The sequence below is a fragment of the Juglans microcarpa x Juglans regia genome, chromosome 8S, assembly GCF_004785595.1.
Source record: "Juglans microcarpa x Juglans regia isolate MS1-56 chromosome 8S, Jm3101_v1.0, whole genome shotgun sequence".
NCBI classification, from domain to species: Eukaryota; Viridiplantae; Streptophyta; class Magnoliopsida; order Fagales; family Juglandaceae; genus Juglans; species Juglans microcarpa x Juglans regia.
The window spans coordinates 3,148,949-3,169,547 of NC_054609.1; the positions used below are offsets into that span (position 1 = coordinate 3,148,949).

At 36.2% G+C, this 20,599-nt stretch overlaps 2 protein-coding genes across 2 annotated transcripts; one reads left to right on the top strand and one right to left on the bottom strand.

Moving 5' to 3' along the window:
- The first annotated feature begins 294 nt into the window (after window positions 1–294).
- LOC121243905 (metal transporter Nramp5-like) lies at window positions 295–7,735 on the top strand. The gene is made up of 13 exons (XM_041141964.1): window positions 295–709; window positions 981–1,059; window positions 1,147–1,187; window positions 1,328–1,406; window positions 1,546–1,650; window positions 2,280–2,389; window positions 4,177–4,358; window positions 4,890–4,959; window positions 5,274–5,447; window positions 5,603–5,707; window positions 5,944–6,075; window positions 6,161–6,256; window positions 7,119–7,735. The coding sequence occupies exons 1-13, from the start codon at window positions 518–520 to the stop codon at window positions 7,455–7,457; spliced, it is 1,704 nt and encodes a 567-aa protein (XP_040997898.1). The 5' UTR covers window positions 295–517; the 3' UTR covers window positions 7,458–7,735.
- A 722-nt stretch (window positions 7,736–8,457) lies between these two features.
- LOC121244818 (SWI/SNF complex subunit SWI3C-like) lies at window positions 8,458–10,557 on the bottom strand. Its single transcript, XM_041143031.1, has 4 exons — window positions 10,447–10,557; window positions 10,129–10,251; window positions 9,824–10,024; window positions 8,458–9,042 (listed from the first exon to the last, which is right to left on the bottom strand). The coding sequence occupies exons 1-4, from the start codon at window positions 10,555–10,557 to the stop codon at window positions 8,581–8,583; spliced, it is 897 nt and encodes a 298-aa protein (XP_040998965.1). The 3' UTR covers window positions 8,458–8,580.
- Window positions 10,558–20,599: the final 10,042 nt, after the last annotated feature.

A 20,599-nucleotide genomic window follows, 5' to 3' on the forward strand; every position in this document is an offset into this window, starting at 1 on the left:
TGGAGCCGTGTCTTCTTGAGTGAAGAAAGTGACACGTCCTTTCGTCGACTGAGTGTTGACGCCATTTAGAGCAAAAGATTATGGACTACTATGCTGTCAAGAAAGCCAAAGATGGATCAGGCCTTAAATATATATATATATATATATATATATATATATATATATATATATATTATGTGCAATCGATAGTGCATTTCAGCTCTCTTTGTAATTATTAGATGATTAATTAATATAAAACTATCTTTATTTAGATAATAGGATTAATTGCAGGACATTTTGTCTAAACCACATGGGATATTGCTATTAATTTGGAGGGATTTGTACTAATGAAGGCATAAGATCAATTTTAGAAGACTAGAGGCAATGACACCCTGGTTTTAACAAAATTAAAGATACTGCCATACATGCATTATAAATACATGGAGCTTCCAGCTTTGACAGTTCCATTGCAGAACCGCCTAAAGTTTCCAGAGATCAGAAAGATAAAGAGAAGGCCAGAGAGACCTAGAGATCAGAGATGGGAGGCCATGATCAGCAGCAAGCTGAGAGTGAAGTAGTTCCAGCAGGTGGAGGGAGTAACCGCATCGCAGCCGCTCATGATTTGGAGGGAGAGAATGTACTCCCTCCATTATTCGTCGATCACGATATCAGTGCTACCAAGAACAACAAGCATCTCGATCATGATTATCATGAAGACCCTAATCACCAGGTCTCTGATCTCACAGTCTTTCTCTCTTTCTTTCTTCACCATGCCTTCGTTTTTTTTTTTTTTTTTTCTCGGTTCAGACATTTCCCGGTTCTATGTTTTTTTTTTCAATTATTTTGGCTTGGTTCTGATTATTATTCACCTTTTTCTACCGTGAATATTATTGTCTTTATTTATTGTTTGGTTCTATGCTTTGATCATACATAACTTTCGAGGATGATCAACATCTGATCAGTACGATGATTCTACTTTTGTGATTCTTTTTGATGTTCAGAAACCTGGATGGAGAAAGTTCATAGCATATGTAGGCCCTGGATTCCTTGTTTCTTTAGCTTACCTTGACCCCGGCAATTGTGAGTCTCTCTCTCTCTCTCCTCTCTCTCTCTCTCTCTGTTTGACAGCTGATTAATATCATTTTGATATATTGTATCACTTCACAGTGGAAACTGATCTGCAAGCAGGAGCAAGTCACAGATATGAGGTAAATCAAACAGCTGCAAGGGAAAACATTCAAGAAAAAGCCTTCAAATAACAATTTGAAAGCATGAAATCGATCTTAATGTTCTTTTATTCAGTAGTAATGGGAAATTAATGCATGTTTGTGATATTTGGAATTTGCAGCTACTGTGGGTTGTACTCATTGGATTGATCTTTGCGCTCATAATCCAATCTTTGGCTGCAAATCTTGGAGTCAGCACTGGTAAAGCTGCAAAGCAAACAAATTCAACCCCAAATCTCTCCAATATTATTGTTTCTTCTGCAATATTTTTTATTTTTTTTTCCGTGGAGTTAATTAAGTAAGATAAATGCCATTAATAATTTAATTATGTATCTCTCAGGCAAACATCTTTCAGAGTTATGCAAGGCTGAGTACCCCAAATATGTTAAGTATTGCCTATGGTTGCTAGCTGAGCTTGCTGTCATAGCCGCTGACATACCCGAAGGTATTTGATATTTAAATTCTATCAAGTTGTTCAATATTTTAAGTTTTGTACGGCTTAAAAAATGTATACAAGATTACTGATGCTAGATATAGTCTTATCTCTTTCGTGAAAAAAAGTAGGTGTATCATTAAAAAATAATAATTTTTTATGTGAATCTCATATATATTTATTTTTTTTAAATAAAGTGTGTGAAATTTGTACACTATAAAACTATAAATATAAATTTCATCAAATAATATGTGTAATTAAATATGACAAAATAGGCAATATCCTTCCAAACTGTTGATATGGTCTCGTTTGTTTTCGTAAATGAGATGAATTGAGATAAAAGTTAAAATTTGAATAAAATCTTGTTATGATATATTTTTTTAATATTAATTTTGTTTTTAGATTTGAAAATTTTGAATTGTTTATTTTATTTTATATAGAAATTTAGAAAAATTATAATAATTATATAAGATGAGATGAGAATGATTATAAAAACAAACGATACATGACGTTTGATATTATTTGATTTTCTTTTATATATATATATATATATATTTATATCAGATAATAGAACAAAAAAGACAACATTATTGTTCATGCAACATTGACCTCAGAGCAATTTCCTTTTTAAAAAATGGCAGTGATCGGGACCGCCTTTGGACTAAACATATTGTTCCATATTCCGGTATGGGCTGGAGTTTTGTTCACTGGTTTGAGCACCCTCTTACTTCTTGGCCTGCAGACATATGGGGTAATTTCTTTTCTTTTTCTTTTTATTTTTTTAATTAAGTCGGCCATAATTATATTTAATTTATGCTCGACTACGTACGTACGTAGATTGTGTTTTATATATATAGCTAACTTAATTTTTTCGTACGTCTAGTTTGTAAGTAAACGACCAATTAGTTTATTATTTCTCGTCAATTAATTTAGAGTAATATATGATGCATGCATGTACAACATTATACGTATGAGTAATGTTAGATAAAATTTTAAGATATGCAAGTCTTGTACATTCTTTTTAAAAAAATATGGGGTCTACTATTAAAAAAATTATTTTTTCATGTAAGTCCTATATTTACACACTTATTTTAAAGGAAGTGTGCGGAACTTGTTCGTTCTAGGCTGCAAATATTATTTCTTTATATCGTATTGAACAGTAATAATCTCATTTTCTCAAATTTTCTTTTATAATTTGAATTTCAAATTTCAAGATTTTTATCATTTTAATAACTGAGACGTCAGCACGTATAGTTATGTGCATTAAATTGCAAGTATAGATTGCATTTTTTATTAATTTATAAAAATAAAATCTACGTTAATTACTTCATGTGTTTTTGTTTGTTATACATGTATTTTTCACATATGATGATGATCATGTGTAATAGGGTACATCATGTGGGTGGGGGACCCTTAAGATATAATAAATCCAATACAAATGTCAAATGAATAGATTTCCACTTGGGTATTTTAAAAAATATTATAAAAATTTTAAGGCAAAAAATTGGTCATCTTGGTTTCTTCATTTGGCTTATACCTTGTATTGCCGATCTTTTTAAACTACTTACTACTTAGTGAGCTAGGGTTCCTTCTTTTTCAATGTATTCCTATAAAAAATGCTTCACTTCTTGTCTCATTTGTCATTTGTATGCAGATGGAATCGTAATGCTTATGCTTAATTAATTATAGTTAAGAGTATATTCCAAAAGAATATACCCCTTTCTATTTAGGATTAGTTAATTCTAATAACATCAACTATATTTTTTTTTCTTAATTAGTCTTTAGTATTGACTTATAATACTATGTCGAGTAATGCTAAATATAAGTCTTAGAATAGTACAAATCTTGCACGGGCCATTTGTAAAAGAATGGGTCCCACAAGAATAAAATATTCTTTTTTAATATTTTTTCATAGTGCAATCTATTTTTTTACAAAAGATTTATGCGAAACTTGTATACTTGAGTCTTGTACAAATCATTACTCTATTATGTTGCATAAGATTGTGAATTAGTATCCTCTTCACATTACATCAAGTACATCTTAGCAGAATCACAAAAAACTACATTCTCTTTAGAAAGCCCAAATCACTCCGAGTGCCTTTGCCAGAAAGGATGGTGAGAGCTGTGTGAATATGTTTTCCACCCTCCTCTCCATTTCCATTTCCTTTCCACTACCATTGTATGAATATGCTTTCATGGTAGTGTTTTAATTTTTCTCTCCTCCCCTCCAACGGTTGGGTTTTCGTAGGGCATGAGTGGGGATAAAAAAATTGGTCTTAAAATTCGTTTTATTTTCCTTTTTTTCATTATTTTTGCATTGTAATTATTGTACTAGAGTATTTGTTGGGAAATGCCACCCCCTCCTCATGTATTATATTTTCCTTTTCTAATGAAATTTACTTCTAGCTTAGAAATAAATAAATAAAAAAAAAAGTATCCTATGCCATTATTAAAGTTCCTTATTATTTTACGATCTTCGTTTTTAAAAATAAAATATCATTGAAAAACTTTTATGACTAATTATGAGTTATGGTGCAGGTTAGGAAGCTGGAATTGCTGATAGCGGTGCTGGTGTTCGTGATGGCTGCTTGTTTCTTTGGGGAAATGAGTTACGTGAAGCCTCCAGCAGCTGATGTGCTAAAAGGAATGTTTATACCAAAGCTCAAGGGTCAAGGAGCCACCGGCGATGCCATCGCCCTCTTGGGTGCCCTTGTCATGCCGTACGATATTTTTTTATCCCCCTCCTATATATATCTTATAGCATATAAAAAGGAAAATGTTAAGGGCACCGACAATGTGCCGGGACTGGCGTGACAATACCACGTGGCAGCCTCATGTTGGTACGTTGATTGCATAGACGTGGCATTGCCATGTTGCCCTACCATGTCAGCAAATTCAACTACTTAGCTCCAGTTTAAATATAGAAACGATTTCATCTTATCTTATCGTTACAATTTTTTTAAATTTTTAAATAAAATATAATAAACAAATCAATTATTTCAAATTTTAAAACAATAATAATATTAAAAAATAATATTCTAACAATATTTTTTTCAATTTTCAACTTCATTTCACTATCCAAACCGACCTTAATGTTGACTGTGTTAGTAGATGTTTCATGCATGGACATCGTTGCATATATAATAAGTATACGATTGTTCGTAGCATGAATTAATTTCTGTTGGTGTTGCATATATAATAAGTATACGATTGTTCGTAGCATGAATTAATTTCTGTTTTCTCACCAACAGGCACAATCTCTTCCTCCACTCGGCTCTTGTCTTGTCCAGAAAGATACCCTCTTCTGTTCGTGGAATTAATGTAAGCCAATTTCCACTAAGAAAAATAAAATAAAATGTTCAATTTATCTCCTATTTTTCAAAACAATATACTTTCACTAATCCTAGAATAAATCATGACTGAATATTAACTTCATATCTCTCGATTTTTTTTTTTAAAGAAAAAATCATAATTTACAATGATATCATGCATGGAAATATATATATATATGATAGGACACATGATGGCATGGAGTATTAGAATGGTTATTCAAAAATAACTTAAAAAGCTTTTGAAACTGCCAAAATAATAAATAATGGATATTTTGTCTTCCTCGTGATCATGTAAAATTGCAGGATGCATGTCGATATTTCTTGATAGAGAGTGGATTCGCACTGTTTGTGGCATTTCTAATAAATGTTGCAGTTGTTTCTGTATCTGGTGCCGTTTGCTCAGACAATAGCCTCACAGATGATGATGCAGATCGTTGCAGTGATCTTAACCTTAACTCTGCATCTTTCCTTCTCAAGGTTCAAGTTCATCATACATACATACATATATATATATATATATATATATATGAAGTTGATTGTTTTGATCCAATTAAGTACAAGTTCTAACAGAAATGAGATCAAAACATTAATTATTTAATTTTTTTTTTTTTTTAACTGTTGTATGTATGTAGAATGTGTTGGGTCGGTCAAGCTCAACCATTTATGCCATTGCATTACTGGCTTCAGGACAAAGCTCCACAATCACAGGCACTTATGCAGGGCAATTCATCATGCAGGTCTTAAATTATGATAGACATATAAGATATGAATCATGATAAATGTTATTCATCATTCTTTCATCATCTTCTGATATGACATGAAATGTTCGAAAGATAAGTAAAAAAATAATGAATAATTTCTCAATAATTTAATGACAAAATAGAAGAAAATAAAAGAATGAAGAAAAACACATTCACACACAAAATTCAGTTAGAGTTGGATTTTCATTGGTTTGAGGATGGTGTTGGTTTAGGGTTTTTTGGATCTCAAGATGAAAAAGTGGGCTAGGAACTTGTTGACTAGGTGCATTGCCATTACACCTAGTCTTGTTGTTTCCATCATTGGTGGATCTTCAGGTGCAGGCAGACTGATCATTATCGCATCGGTCTGTAACTCTTGGAAACTATATATCTTTTTTATTCATATATACTAAACAATTAGATATTAAATGCTTTTAATTTGTTATGCAGATGATACTCTCATTTGAACTTCCATTTGCTCTAATCCCTCTCCTTAAATTCAGTAGCAGTACCACCAAGATGGGACCACACAAGAATTCAACCTATGTGAGTTGTTTTCTTTCTCTGGTTTTCTTCTTTCATCAATTGCCATTTATACTTTCTCTGGTTTTCTTCTTTCATCAATTGCCATTTATATCGAGGTGAATCAGTCTAAATAGGTCTTCACTTGGGTTGCTCCATCTCATCTTTGACATTGGGATAATGCATCAAAGCCGATGCAAACTTACAAACATAACAATAAAACTGATCATTTTCCTAGCCCAGGTGTGTGCAGTGTGTATTTATATGGGTGTGAGACATGTCCACAAAACACAATAAATAAAGCTGCTTTAACGGGAATAAATGTGATACATTAGATTGAAAAATTATTTTCTAATGTATTGTATCCATTATCCAAGCATGTCAATTTGTTGGCTTCCTTCTTGTAATTCTATTTTTTTAAGTATAAATGTATTAATATCAATAGGCGTAACCAAGTACACTGGGTGTATACAAGAGAAAACACCTAGCACTTCTATATTAATATCAAAAGGACTTCATCCTTTTTGTAATTCTCTTAGTAAACCTAGTACTTCTCACATGTATACACATACATACATACATACATACATTCATTCATTCATGCATGCATGCATATATATATATATATATATATATATATCAGTGTCTCTGCCATCAACATGGCTCACCTTTTGGCCTCCCTAACACTAAATTTTATAATTCTATATGCAAGTCCATCCGCATGTTGATGCCATGAATTGAATAGGTCAATGAATCATAACCATAAAGCAAAAGACAAATTAGAAAATCCACGCAAAAGTAAAGGGAGAGCGAAACAAACTTCCTTCCAACCATGAATCTAAATATATAATCATGCCTATATGTATGTATGTATGTATGTGTGCAGATTATTGTGATCTCGTGGATCCTAGGCTTGGGCATAATTGGCATCAACATATACTACTTGAGCACGGGCTTCGTGGGTTGGCTAATTCACAACAGTTTACCCAAGGTTGCAAATGTGTTCGTGGGGATCTTAGTGTTTCCCCTAATGGTCGTCTACATCCTTGCAGTGATCTACCTAACCTTCCGAAAAGATGCTGTTGTAACATTCATAGACCCCACAAAGGATGACCCAGCAGCCCAAAACAATATGGAACACGGGCGAGGTGGTGCTGATCGGCCAGGACAAGTAGACCGCATCCCTCACAGAGAGGACTTGGCTGATATCCCGTTTCCGGAGTAGAGGAGGGTTTCAAGATCAAATGCTTCACCTTCGTATAACCTAGGGAGCTCCAGACTTTTATGTTAATGACTTTCTGAAGGAGCTATATAGGGCTTCCTCGGCATTATTTGAAGCTTCTTCGAGTTCTTCTAAAGCTTTATTCCTACAGGGAGAAGAAAATAAAACTTTGCCCAGGTCCTCTATATATATAGACACACACATATATATATAGTGTTCAGTTGTGAGTCTATATTGAAGCTCTATTTCTTGTATCAATATTACTTAGTGTTTCATAACTTTTTTTTTTGATAAGTTGCTTAGTGTTTCAACTTAATCATCTCTAATGAAAAGAAACTTTCCAAGTACCTATTTACTCATGATAAAATAGGCATCTGTCGTCTGCACACGCATACTGTTAAATGGACCGCTACCAACTCAACTGTTGAAACCATTCTATATCAAACCTCCCCCTCCATTGCATGTTTTGGTATATATTTTTGGTCCTTCCTGAATCAAATCCATTCCTACCTCTTTATTGTAATATTTAATGCATTATTTATCTGCCCCCCCCCCCCCCCCCCCCCCCCCCTTTAAAAAAAAAAAAAAGGCATTTTTTCACTTTTCCTTTCCATTTACTCGGATTAGTCTTACAGTGTCTGTCTTCAACCATCAACAATTTTCATACCTTCTCGCAATACTTGAGTAAACATGGCCGACAATATAGGGAAAATTATAATATGGAATAATCCAGTGTGCATGAATTTATGTCAGATTTTTAAAATAGTTGAGGTTGATAGTACTACTATATGACTCAAAACACAATTCATGAGATTGTGCAGAAGAGCCAGAACAACTTCAAAGAATGTATCAAGGGAATTCAAGGATGAGCAAGACAGGAGGGAACCTATCATAAGTACAATTGACCTGGAAAATTCTAATTTCTATCTTTTTTACCCGTGTAATTACAGGCCTTACATGAACTGCCCCTGACAACTTCTATATAGATCAAAACTCGAAAAAGTGCGAGCCAGATATATTTCATTGCAGATTTAAATAATTTCCTTCCTTTTCATTTTCAATGCAGAAAGTAATCTATAGAAGTAATTGAATCATAAAATTCACAACTCATATTAAGTTCTCTTTTTCAACCTAAACCAGAGGTAGTACCAGATACAGGCCGAAGCATTAGATGATTGAGAGTAGGCTGTGCATTACCTGGAGTATTGAACATGGCATTCGAAGTAGATGAGTATTGCTTCATCCCTTCTACAGGCAGCCTTGGCCCCAACCCAAACATTTGCTGGCATGGTATAAACGGCATGTGGGGATGAACTGGTTGGTTGTTACCAAATCCTGGAATGCTAGGCTGTGAAGGTGAAGCTGACAAAATCTGTTGCTTATTATTACTAGTGTTATTCTTACCGATAGGACTAACATCTGGTAAACTCATGGATGAAGTAAAACCAGCAGGTCCAAATCGGGTTGATAACACACGGACCCTCTCAGTAGCAAATCTCTGCCTTGTCCTCTCCACTTGTTCACATTCTTTCACCAAAAACGTTTCCACTTCAGCAAACTGCTTCAGCTTCAGCTCTAATCTTTTCAACTGTCAAATACATTTTGTAGCAGAAAATGGCAACAGGACATTTTAATTTCCTTTCAAGGAGGGGTTCAATACGTAGTATAATTTGTACAGTTGAATTCGTGTAAATTTTGGTGACAAAAAAACCTTTGGTAACTAATCCAGCTTTTCTAGGGCATGATTGTTGCCTATTATACCATTAATGGGAATCAAAGACCTTGAGTTCTTGCCCGAACTTAAGGGACTCAAGAGGGAGAGAGATAAACATATCAAGTGAACCTTACGGCATTTATTGCTTATTTAATACTGCCTTAAACATTTATACTGGCAGCAATAAATGTTGTAGGCCCCAGATGATGTCTATCTCTCTTCCACTTGAGGCCCTCAAGTTTTGCCCGAACTTGAGGGAATCTTTTTCCCCATTAATGCAACTTGGTCATTTCATAAGTCACCAAATTAGCATTTCACCAGATTCAGTCTTGCACAGTAACAAGACTCAGCAAGGAGTGAACACTGACTGAAATAAGATTCTAAAGTTTTGGGGCAACAGCAAGCATGTGTTGGTTTTGGGGCAACAGCAAGCAGCCAACACAAGCCAAATAGGTTATAAGTCCTTCCCCTCCGGATCTTGAAATTTTAAGATTTCCTAAGAGATTCAACTCCAACTACTAAAGGAAACATTTAACAGATAACAATGAATCACTGCCAGTGAATCTATTAATAGAAAATGGATAAAACTTGGAATGGAAGTGGAAAAGACACAGAAGATTGGAAAGCCATACGTTTAAAAATCAATAATACTTGCCAATATGTATACCTGATGGTTTATAATATTTGCAGATAGCCTCTGAATTTCCCTTTCTTCAAGATCTGCAAACAGTTTCGCTTTTGTTGCTGCAGCAGCAAGGCCAGCTTTAGCAGCAGCTTTAACTTTCTCTGTAGAAAATGGAACCTGTCCCCCATTATGATTCCATGAACCATTTACTCCTGAGTTCTCTTCTGAAGTTTATTCCGCATGAAATTTTAGTATAGACTTGAGTTAATAAAATTAAAAACAGAGAAAAACAAGAAAAGGTACAAGTGAAGAAAGGGAAAATAGACTATGCTGACCTTTCTGTTGGAATGAATTTGCAATTTCTCCATGACGAGTACCTTCTCTGCTATGTATACCTTCTGAATTCCTCCTTCATAGGTGTAAAAGAAACTTTTTATTCCGTGTGTAGAATGCATAAGCTAACATTCATACATAAGCAATGATTTTAGATGAAAAATCCTTAAGAGGGTTTCTAGATATTCATAACAAAGAACCCTTCCTCCATAAACTATCCTAATAGAATCCATAATGCGCGACAAAATATCAGTTGAAACACCTTTCTTAAGGAATGATATTAGGATTTTTACCAGTGATATTAAAGTAAATGATAATACCAATGTTGTCTTGTAAAGTATCAGAAGGAAAGGCACTAACCCATTACTGTGACCAGGTCCTTCTACCTGTAAAATTCTTCCAGAAGGAGACAAGCCATTGCCCTCAGACATTGCTGCCAAGGATGCATGGGCACATGCTGCGGCAACTCTTGGTCCAACAGCAGAGGCCAAAAAGGCAACCTAAAATTTCTTTCCACTAGTTAGATCTGTAAGAACACAAGCACAGGAATGTAGAATGCTTCTCTTTTTTCTTTTTACCCTTTTCTTTGGGGGCACGGGGGGGCGCTAGGTACTCCGTATGCAGTGTTTTTTCTCCTTATAAAAAAGTGCCTCTTAAATTATTTGCATGTAAACAAAATGATGTCAATTTTCACGTAGGAAAGGGTTTTAGCTTCCTTGAAAAGGAAATTGCTTCAAAACAGTAGATCATTGACAAAAATTGTTCAAGTTGTGGAAACAATGGGACCATGAGTGCAAGAATTTTTTATAGGTAATCAAGAAGTTTTATTCATAGAAATAGACAAAGCCTAAGTACACAGGGAGTATACATGAGAATCATCTCGTTAGAGTTTACAATCGATGAATACAAGAGAATTCAAACAATAAATGTGATTTTTCATTGATTAACTTTGATGGAAGCATTTGATGAAAAGCACAAAGTAGGAGAGGTGTAAAATTCAACAAGAACTATACAAGAACATTGTTAAATTTGCTGATAATTCTGGGTTTCTCTCCCCTAAAACATTTTCTCTCCGTACACTCTTTGCTTCGTTGGTTTTTTTGCTCTTTCAATGGAAATAATTCCTTGTGGTGATTAGTGTGTAGTCCAGTTTGAAGTGTAATCCAATTGGTGATTAGTGTGTTAGAGTATTGGTATATGGAGTTTGTTAGGCACTTCAAGGTGAAAGCAAAATCTTTTGTTTTCTCATGGGAGGAGAGGGGGGGGGGGGTAGTAGCATACGTATCAATGAATGTAGCAGAAGATTGGTCACGTCCATTGTAGTAAGCAGGGCTTTGGCTACATGAGTGGTTCAAATGGTGGAAGAAGGCTTAGCCTCTTGTCGACAGGATTCTTTCTTTAGGCAAAAGAGGATGGGAAACAGAGTCCTTGCCATTCAAAGGCACGTAAATGCTAGGGGTCCTTCTTGCACTTGGCAGAACTTGGGTTTGAGAAGAAGAGGGATCAGTGATGGTCCCTGAAGGCTTGAAGGGCAATGGTTGGGAGGATTTTGCTTACCACTTGGGCAAACTCGACGGCCACCAATCGAGAAGGGAGACAACTAGGGACCTGGAGGAAGAGAGTCTTCCAGCCTCTAACGGTGCATCATATGCAGTGGCACTGTGTTTGCCGGCAAGGAGTGATTCCGTTATAGTGGCCGACAGGAATAAGACAGTGGGTGAAAGGTTGGGTAGCGTAGGAAATCTTTTAGCAGAGCTGACAAGGGTGATACGGGAGCCTCTGTTGCAGGTCCTATGTTGGGCAACGTAGAAGGAGTGTTGTGGGAGGTCAGAGGCCATCTGTTAGGTCTTTCAGAAGAAATTTATACTCTTATGAGGAAAGTCGATTGGGGCTTAAGTGTGGTAATGGGCCAGGGAGTTAGGGCTGGGAAAGGTACTAAGCACGAAGAGGCTGCTAGCCTTCCTCACTAGGTTGGGCCCGTAAATGGGAAGCCCACGAGGCCCATCAACTCTGTCTGGGGGCCAAAGTCCTCCACTTAGGCCCGAGCCTCCACCTCAGACTCGTGTAGCCTAAACCCGTCGGAGACCTTGCCGGTACCACATAAAATGTCGCCGGACCTCGTCGATCCTACCGGCATTGACACCGTCACCGTCGACCTTACTGGCACTGACAGTGCAGACTTAAGGGTACGTCGTCGATGGTACCACGCTAAGGAAATAAAGTGAGTGATACCACGTTAAGGAAATAAAGTGAGTGGTATAAATTAGGAGTACAATAACATTACCTTAGTTTAAAGAAAAATTATACTCATTATTTTTACACACCACACGCCACACTTTTTTTATTTTTTTTCTCTTAACAAATGTGTGGTGTATGGACGATGAGTAGAAGAATTCAATTAGTTTAAGAAGAATTAAATAAATAAAATAAATAAATAAATAAATAAAAATATGTGTTGTGTGTGGAGCTCTATTTCAAACTAGATTATGAGTAATGTTAGATACAGTCATAACTTGTGCAAGCGTCGCGCAATCATTTGAAAAAAAGGGTTCACCATTAAAAACTAGATTTTTTTTTTATGTAGATTTCATATTTATTTATTTTCTTAAAAATAATGCACGACACTTGCGTATTTTTTTACTATAAATATCATTTTTATGAATCTTTTTCATTGATTGACACACATTATATTATGTTTTTCCATATAATTTATTTAAGATCTTCAATAAAATAATTGTATAAAATTAATATTTATTTTAAAGAATTGTACTTCACCTATGTTAAAAACTTATATGGTGATAATTGATTTTACATTATTAGCCTGAACTCTCCTGAGACAGCCACGAACTTGCATGGTGGCCCGAACGAACTCAAGGGAGATGGCCACGAGACTCTAGCGATCCGAAACTACCATTTGCGTGTACTCATTCACACTGCACTCCCTCCCAATCATGAAGAGGCTCAGAACCACCTCAAGTCTCACCAGCCACCTCCTTATCACACGATGGCACAATAGGAGTTAAGGTTAAGTGAAGTGAAGTAAGGGTGTTACCTGCACCCTATAGGGGTGGGGTAGCCCCCTCCCCACCCGCCCATGACCAGGGAGTGGGGTTTTCTACCTGGGGACAGGGTATCCCATCTAGGTACTATGGTGCGGGGGCGGACACACATCTGTCTACCTCCCTCCCCCCTCCCAAATGGTCTAGAACATCTTTCGAGGCCCAAATGGCCCAGAAATAGCTTAAATGGGTCCAAAATGGCCCAGAACCATATTCTGGGTCCAAAATAAATTAAAAAAAAAAAGTAAATTTACAATAATAAAATAATATACAAATTAAGAGAAAATGAAGTACTACATAATAAATTAATAATAATAATTAAGCTATTACAATAATACAAATTAAGAAAAAATAATTACAAACATAAAAGGGACATTATATCAACATTACAAGTAAGTGAATCACTGAATAAGACTAAGTGAGTTGTTTGACATTTGGGGCGGATGGGCAAGAGTGGAAAGACATGTAATTAGTGTTGCTTGCTGTGAGATCATAAAATCTGAAACATTAACAATTTAATAGGAAAATAAATTAGAATTATAAGAAAAAACAAAAATTAAAATTACAAACATATGTTAGAAATGAAAAAAATTAGAAACTAAAATCTGACTAACCAAGATAAGATGAGAATCAATTATTTGAATTTTCATCCTTGGCTTGGGATTAGGATTGAGGCTTGAGCTACGCATATGATAGTAAGATTATAAAGGCTAAAAAAATACAAGAAAAATAATTAGATACTAAAAATTATATAAATACAAAAAATAATTAAGGGACAATATAAATTGTACAAACTTATGGCAATTGGCAATGATAGATCCAATACCACGAAGTCATACTGCAACGGAGGTAAACGTCATCTTATGTATTCCTACAACAATTAAATTTGAAATTAATATCGATGAAATGAATATAAATAAATCAAAATAATAAATGAAATCAACAATTATTAGATCCAAGCCGATCACCACCCACTTCCTTGTCGGTCTCCTTAAAGTCAAGAACATTCAGAACATGAATTTATGTCTCGTTGATCAAATTCTGCATGCAAATCAATGCCTCCAATACTAAAGGCCGACTATGAGGCAACGGTGCTAATAGGGATGGCCAAAATATTACGGGTAATCTGTCCGAGGACGAGATATTTCACGACATTGATCTTCCACGATGCTAATATATCAAATTCTCGGGTATATGGGAGAAGATCCTCTGCCAAATATTTGTCTACCTCCGACTTCACCTCCGTAGATTGACGGACTAGTAAGGAGTTCTATGAGAGGCTCTCATCCCATGCCAAACTACGTTTTTTTCCCGCCCTAGCTTTTGGAGGTGGTGGGGGTAGGTGTAGGTGTAAGTACATTACCACTCCTGATCACAGTAAACTTATCAAATAATTTACCAATGATTTCTCTAATCATTGTCTCAATAAGTTCAGCTCATGCGTTCCCGTGTACAAGTCTCAAACCATATATCATACCATCAATCTTAATCTAGGGGTCAAGAGCAACAGCCACATATAACAAAATATTTAGCCTACTCAAATCTTGACAATATTTGTCATATTTGACCCCGATTATCAATGTCATCTCCCGTATCCTAATATGGTCACCCTTACACATTTTATACAATTCTTCTTTCACCTTACATATTTGTTGATAAAAATTATTAGATGTAGAGTACAAAGAACCAGATAGCCTCAATATGACCTCTTAGAAAAGCATAAAAAAATATACAAAAGTAGCAACAACCTCCCAATCATCATCAATAGACTTTCCTAATCCCTCACGTTCATCAAAATATTTGACATATTAAATGTTTTCATCACCTAATAATTCAAAGGCCGTCTTATATTTTTGGGCCGCCTCAAACATCAAGAAGGTTGAGTTCTATCTTATAGGAACATAAGTACACAAGTTCTTCTTGGATGTTATGCCCACATTCTTCACAGTAGCTTTGAATTTCTCCAATCTAGCAGGAGAAGAACTCACAAATCTCGTCTCTCTAAGATAGGTCTTAAGATATCCCAATGCGACATCGTTAGATAAAGTATTATCAATTGTAACTGCCAAAACTCGTGCGAACCTCCACTCTTTTATTGCGGCCTCCAAGGCCTTCCCAACCATCTCACACTTGTGATCGAAAATTTGATAAAACTTAACAATTTTTTTGTGTAATGTCTAATCACAATCAATGAAATGCACAGTAAAAAATATATAATTATAATTTTGGAAGGATTTCCAAGTATCGGTAGTGAGGAAAACTACTTGACCCACCAATTGGTCTCTCAACAAATCTTTCTCTTTCTTGTAATGTTTTTTTATTATCCTTTGTCACTGTATGGCGAGAATGAAGATTAAATTTAGGTTTTAAGATTATTCTATCTAATTAATTAGAATATTCCTTAGATAGAATATTCTTGGAACCCTGTCTCCTCCACAAACTAAAAAGGTAGCTCGTTCATGATAATCGTGCTAGCTAACTTTCTTCTACACTCATCAGGATCATACTTAGTGTACTCATTCAACGTTGAATCCTCACTACTCCCATCCGACATTATTTTTAGTTCAATCTCTAGTTTAGATTGACTCTTTTCTTGTAAGGATTTTAATATTGAACTCTTATTGTATTATTCTTCTGAGTGGACCTTTAATTGTAATGTACCATGTTTTCAATAATGACATCCATAGAATTTATCATAGTATTTACACTTTGCTTGAGGGTTATTGGAGTCACCACTCTCTAGTTTGATAAAGTGAGACCAAACTATAGAAACATGTTTCTTGTTTTGTGTGGGCTTGGGGGCAGGGCAAGATTTCGTCTCTGTAGAGTTAGGACTAGGGTTATTGTTAGGTGTAGGGTTAGGTGTTGGGGTAGGAGTAGGAGAGTTATCACTAAAATCTGTTATACTAGACATTCTTGATTCCTCAAAACAGTCAAAAATCTAAAATAAAAACATGCCACTAACATCATCAATCAACACCACAGATTCACAATAACACCAAGGATTCACATAATGACATAAACACCACAAATTCACAGCCACTAACATCAATTGTATACTCAGCAATTTTCAGCAATTAATATAGGGTTTCCAACATGCATTATCAACTCAACAATTTCCAGGAATTAATATAAAGATTTCTAGCAGTTTAGAAATGCCATCATTGCTAAAATGCAAAGGCTTATTCATTGCCCACTGGCATGGGCCAGCATGCATGATGCTAAAAGAAGCTTACTCTCCAACATATAATATATATGCATCCTAAATTTTTTGTTTCCAATCTGGTTTTTGTTTCCTTTTCCGCTTTCATCACCTCATGAAAAGAAGATTCTGCTTAGATCATTATGGTCTGCATGTGTTTTTCATGGGTTTTGTTTTAATTGTCATGTATATGTAATTCTCTTTGATCTCTTGCATTTCATTCTTTTTTTATAATCATGTAGAACCAATACTCGTGAGATGGAATGGGCTAGAAAGTGAAAGAAAATACATATCATAATATATACCTATTTCTCACAAACGTTATAAAGCTAAGTTGATGAATTTGTCAATTTTGAAAGCATGATCTTATTCATGTTTTAAGAGTGCTTGGTGATCTCCTCAGCCAAAATCTTACATACACAAGCGTCATGAAAGTGTGAATATTAAGACCTGATTTTTGTGTGAGCCATGATATATATATAGAGACATGGATGCAAAAATCAATTCACTTTGAATTCATCGTACGTGCATGAACCCTAAATTCATTGTACCCTAAATTCACTGCAAATTAGTTAATTTGGGGGTTTCAAGATTGAAACCCCTAACATAATTAAGGGTTTTGGATTGGAACCTTAAACTTTAGGGTTCCAATCTGAAACTCTAAAGTAAAAAAATACACAAAAAATTAACACAAACATCAAAACACATGCACAAATCGAATCTCCACAACACACAATTCACAATGACACAATCTCATCCTCCAACTCCTCTATTTAATCTCATCCTTCCTCTAATCTCCATAACTCAACAATAAATAAATAAACACTTCAGACTCGATTAACTTACCTTCGGCAACGGAGATGTAACAGATGGCAACGGCGCAGTGCGTACGACGGATGGACAGCAACGGAGTAGATGGAGATAAGAAAGAGAGAGAGAGTTTTCAGAGGACAGAGGTCAGAGAGAGTCTGAGAGAATAGGCCAAGGGAGGGGGAGTCAGGGGGCTTTAAACACCCCATACCAAAACGATGTCGTTTTGTCAGATACAAAACAACGTCTTTTTTTTACTGTGATTTTTTTAAATAAATACATATATATAATATAATATATATATTATAGCAGGCGGGGAAACATCAAGGAGGGATTGGCCCCTCCGTCCCTCACCTCCACTGGAGGGCCAGATGCAGGCCAGGCCACCCGCCCCCCACATCTAGCGGCACGGATCCCCCGCCTCACCCATGTCAGGGAGGGGCAGTAGGGCCACCCTACCCACCCCTAAAGTGAAGTAATGAGTTAAAGAGGAATCGAAGTGAATGTCATGTGAAGTGAAAAAAGGTCGTGGACCATGGGCTTTAGCACGCGTGGCATAATAAAAGAAATGAAAGTTTTACGGTAGTTAGTAAATGGGTCTTAGAGTTGGGCCATTGGGTCATAGCCTTATTGGATTTGCTAAGTCCAAATATCATTTTATTAGTTGTATTTCTGATTTCAGTAGTATTTTACTTCTAATTTCCTATTGGCTGGAAACTATCTAAGGGATTAGGGTATGGGTTTGTTATAGTCCATAACAGAAGGTTGTTAGAAGCAAGCAGAATATTCTCAATTGTTCTTTTGTGTTTCCTGGAGGTGCTCCCCTCGAAGAGAGCTGTGTTATTACTTGTGACATTAATTCCAGAACTTTCCATCGTTTTCTATCAATTTCTATCTCTTTTAAAGCTAATTTCTACTACACCTTATTTGGATTTTTTATATCTGGTATCAGAGTAGTCGATTCTTTGTGCTATCAATTTTACATGGCAGATGGTACATGGTTTAATCAGCTGCAAGATGGGTTAAACTCCTTGAAGAAAGCCACTGAATCACAGTTTAAGGCTTTCGAGGTAGAGATAAGAGCGTTGAGACGGCAAGTTGAAAAATCTGTGGAAGGCAAGATGCAGACCATGCACAGGTAGGTGGAAGCAATGACTCATCAGCTCTCTTCACTGACCATGGAACTGCAAAGGAAAACACTAATCAATATGAGGACTCATCATCTAACCAGAGGGAGTCTAGACAAGAATCAGTAATGACACATATGAGGGAGATCCAACCACGGGCAATAAGGTTGGAGTTTCCTACTTTTCATAGTGAGGACCTGTTGGAATGGCTTTCTAAGGTAAATTAGTTTTTCGTCTTCCACAACACACCACCACAACATATAATGAGGCTTGCATCATTTCATATGGAGCCTAGTGCGGTTCCAAGACTTGGATGATTCTGGAGCTTTGACAGGTTAGGATGAGTTTGTGAGGGCTCTATTGGTTCGATTTGTTCTTAGCAGCTATAATGATCCTATGGAATAATTTACCCGCCTTAGACAAACGAGTATTATGGAAGCATACAAGGCCAATTTTGAGTTCTTATCAAACAGGCTAAGAGGATTGTTTGTTAGAGGGGAATACGCTTAGCTATTTTCTAAGTGGGTTATGTGATGAAATTAGACTACCTGTTCGTATGTTTAACCACTCCAATTTGACCACTGCTTATAGCCTTGCCAAAATCCAAGAAGAGAATGTTAACCTACACATAAAACTGCCTACCCGTACCTTTAATACCCAACCCACTAAACCAGCCTCCTTCAAATTCCATCCCACCCATCAACCACCTGACCCAAACAAAAACCAAAGCAAGGCAGTTGTCTCTGTGCAAAAAATTAGCCAACCTCAAATGAAAAACAGAAGAGAGAGGAGCCTTTGCTACCGTTGTGATTCCAAATGGAATCCGGGCCACAAGTGTCACAGTCCTAAACTTTATTTGATTGAAAAGGTGGAGGATGTTGTAGAGGGAAGTGGGGAAGATATTGAAATGGGGGTTGAACAACAGGAACAACATAAACTGCTATATCCAGAAAATCCACTAGAAATATCGATGCATGCGATTACCAACTCCTTAAACCCTAGGACTATGAGGGTTAAGGGTAAAATTGGTAGCCAATGGGTCATCATTCTTATAGACTTGGGCATTACCCACAACTTTGTGGACCCTGTCATACTAAACCGAGTCTCTCTAACCTTGATTGAGGAAGAAAAAGTAAGGGTTAAGGTGACAAATGGAGAAAAAGGTGGACAATGAACGCAAGGTAGTGGGTTCAATTTAGACATACAAGAAGTTAATTTCACAGTTGATATGTTTGTGCTAGTTTTAGCAAGCTGTGACATGGTGCTTGGCGTGCAATGGCTCCAAAATTTGGGTTCCATTCAATGTGATTTTAAAGAACTCACTATGCAGTTTTCTCATAAGCAAAAACCAGTGAAGTTGAAGGGATTAAGTGTGAATACATGGATTGAGGAAGGCTCTGTCGGCATGCTTCATAAAATGGAGAATAAGGGGATGTTGTTGCATCTGATTGATGAGTCCACATAGGCAACAAGTCCAGAAAATTCCCCAGCCATCTAGTAATTACTAGATCAGTATTGTAACATTTTTCCTCCCCAACCATCTTACCTCACGCAAGAACACACGACCATTCAATTAACCTTCAGCCAGGAACCAGCCTCATTTATGTACGACCCTATTGCCACCCCTATTTTCATAAAGATGAAATAGAAATGATAGTTAAGGAGCTGTTGAACTCAGATGTTGTGAGGCCTAGCCAAAGCCCTTACTCTTCCCCGATGTTGTTGGTAAGAAAGGCGAATGGGACGTAGAGATTGTGTGAAGACTACTGAGCCATGTGACTATTAAGGACAAATTTCTCATATCAGTAGTGGAGGAGTTGATGGATGAGCTGTTTGAAGCCAAGATCTTCTCTATACCTGATCTAGGGTCGGGCTACCAGTAGATGTACCAAAGACTGCCTTTCGCACCCATGAAGGGCCGTACGAATTCCTAGTTATGTCTTTTGACTTATCTAATGCCCCCATCAACTTTTCAAAGTTTGATGAACGAGGTTTCTAGACCCCATCTCATAAAATTTATTTTAGTATTTTTTTATGTCATTTTAACCTATAGCAGGGATTCTGAGAAGCACCTAACTCACCTACAGCTAGCATTTGAAATCTTGAGGAAGAACCAGATGTTTGCCAAACTAAGCAAATGCATATTCGGGTGTAAAGAAATCTCCTACTTGGGCCATCTGATTTCAGGTTAAGGGGTAAGGGCAGACCCTGATAAATTACAAGCTATGATGAATTGGCCAACACCTACGTCTCTAAAAGCCTTGAGGGATTTTTT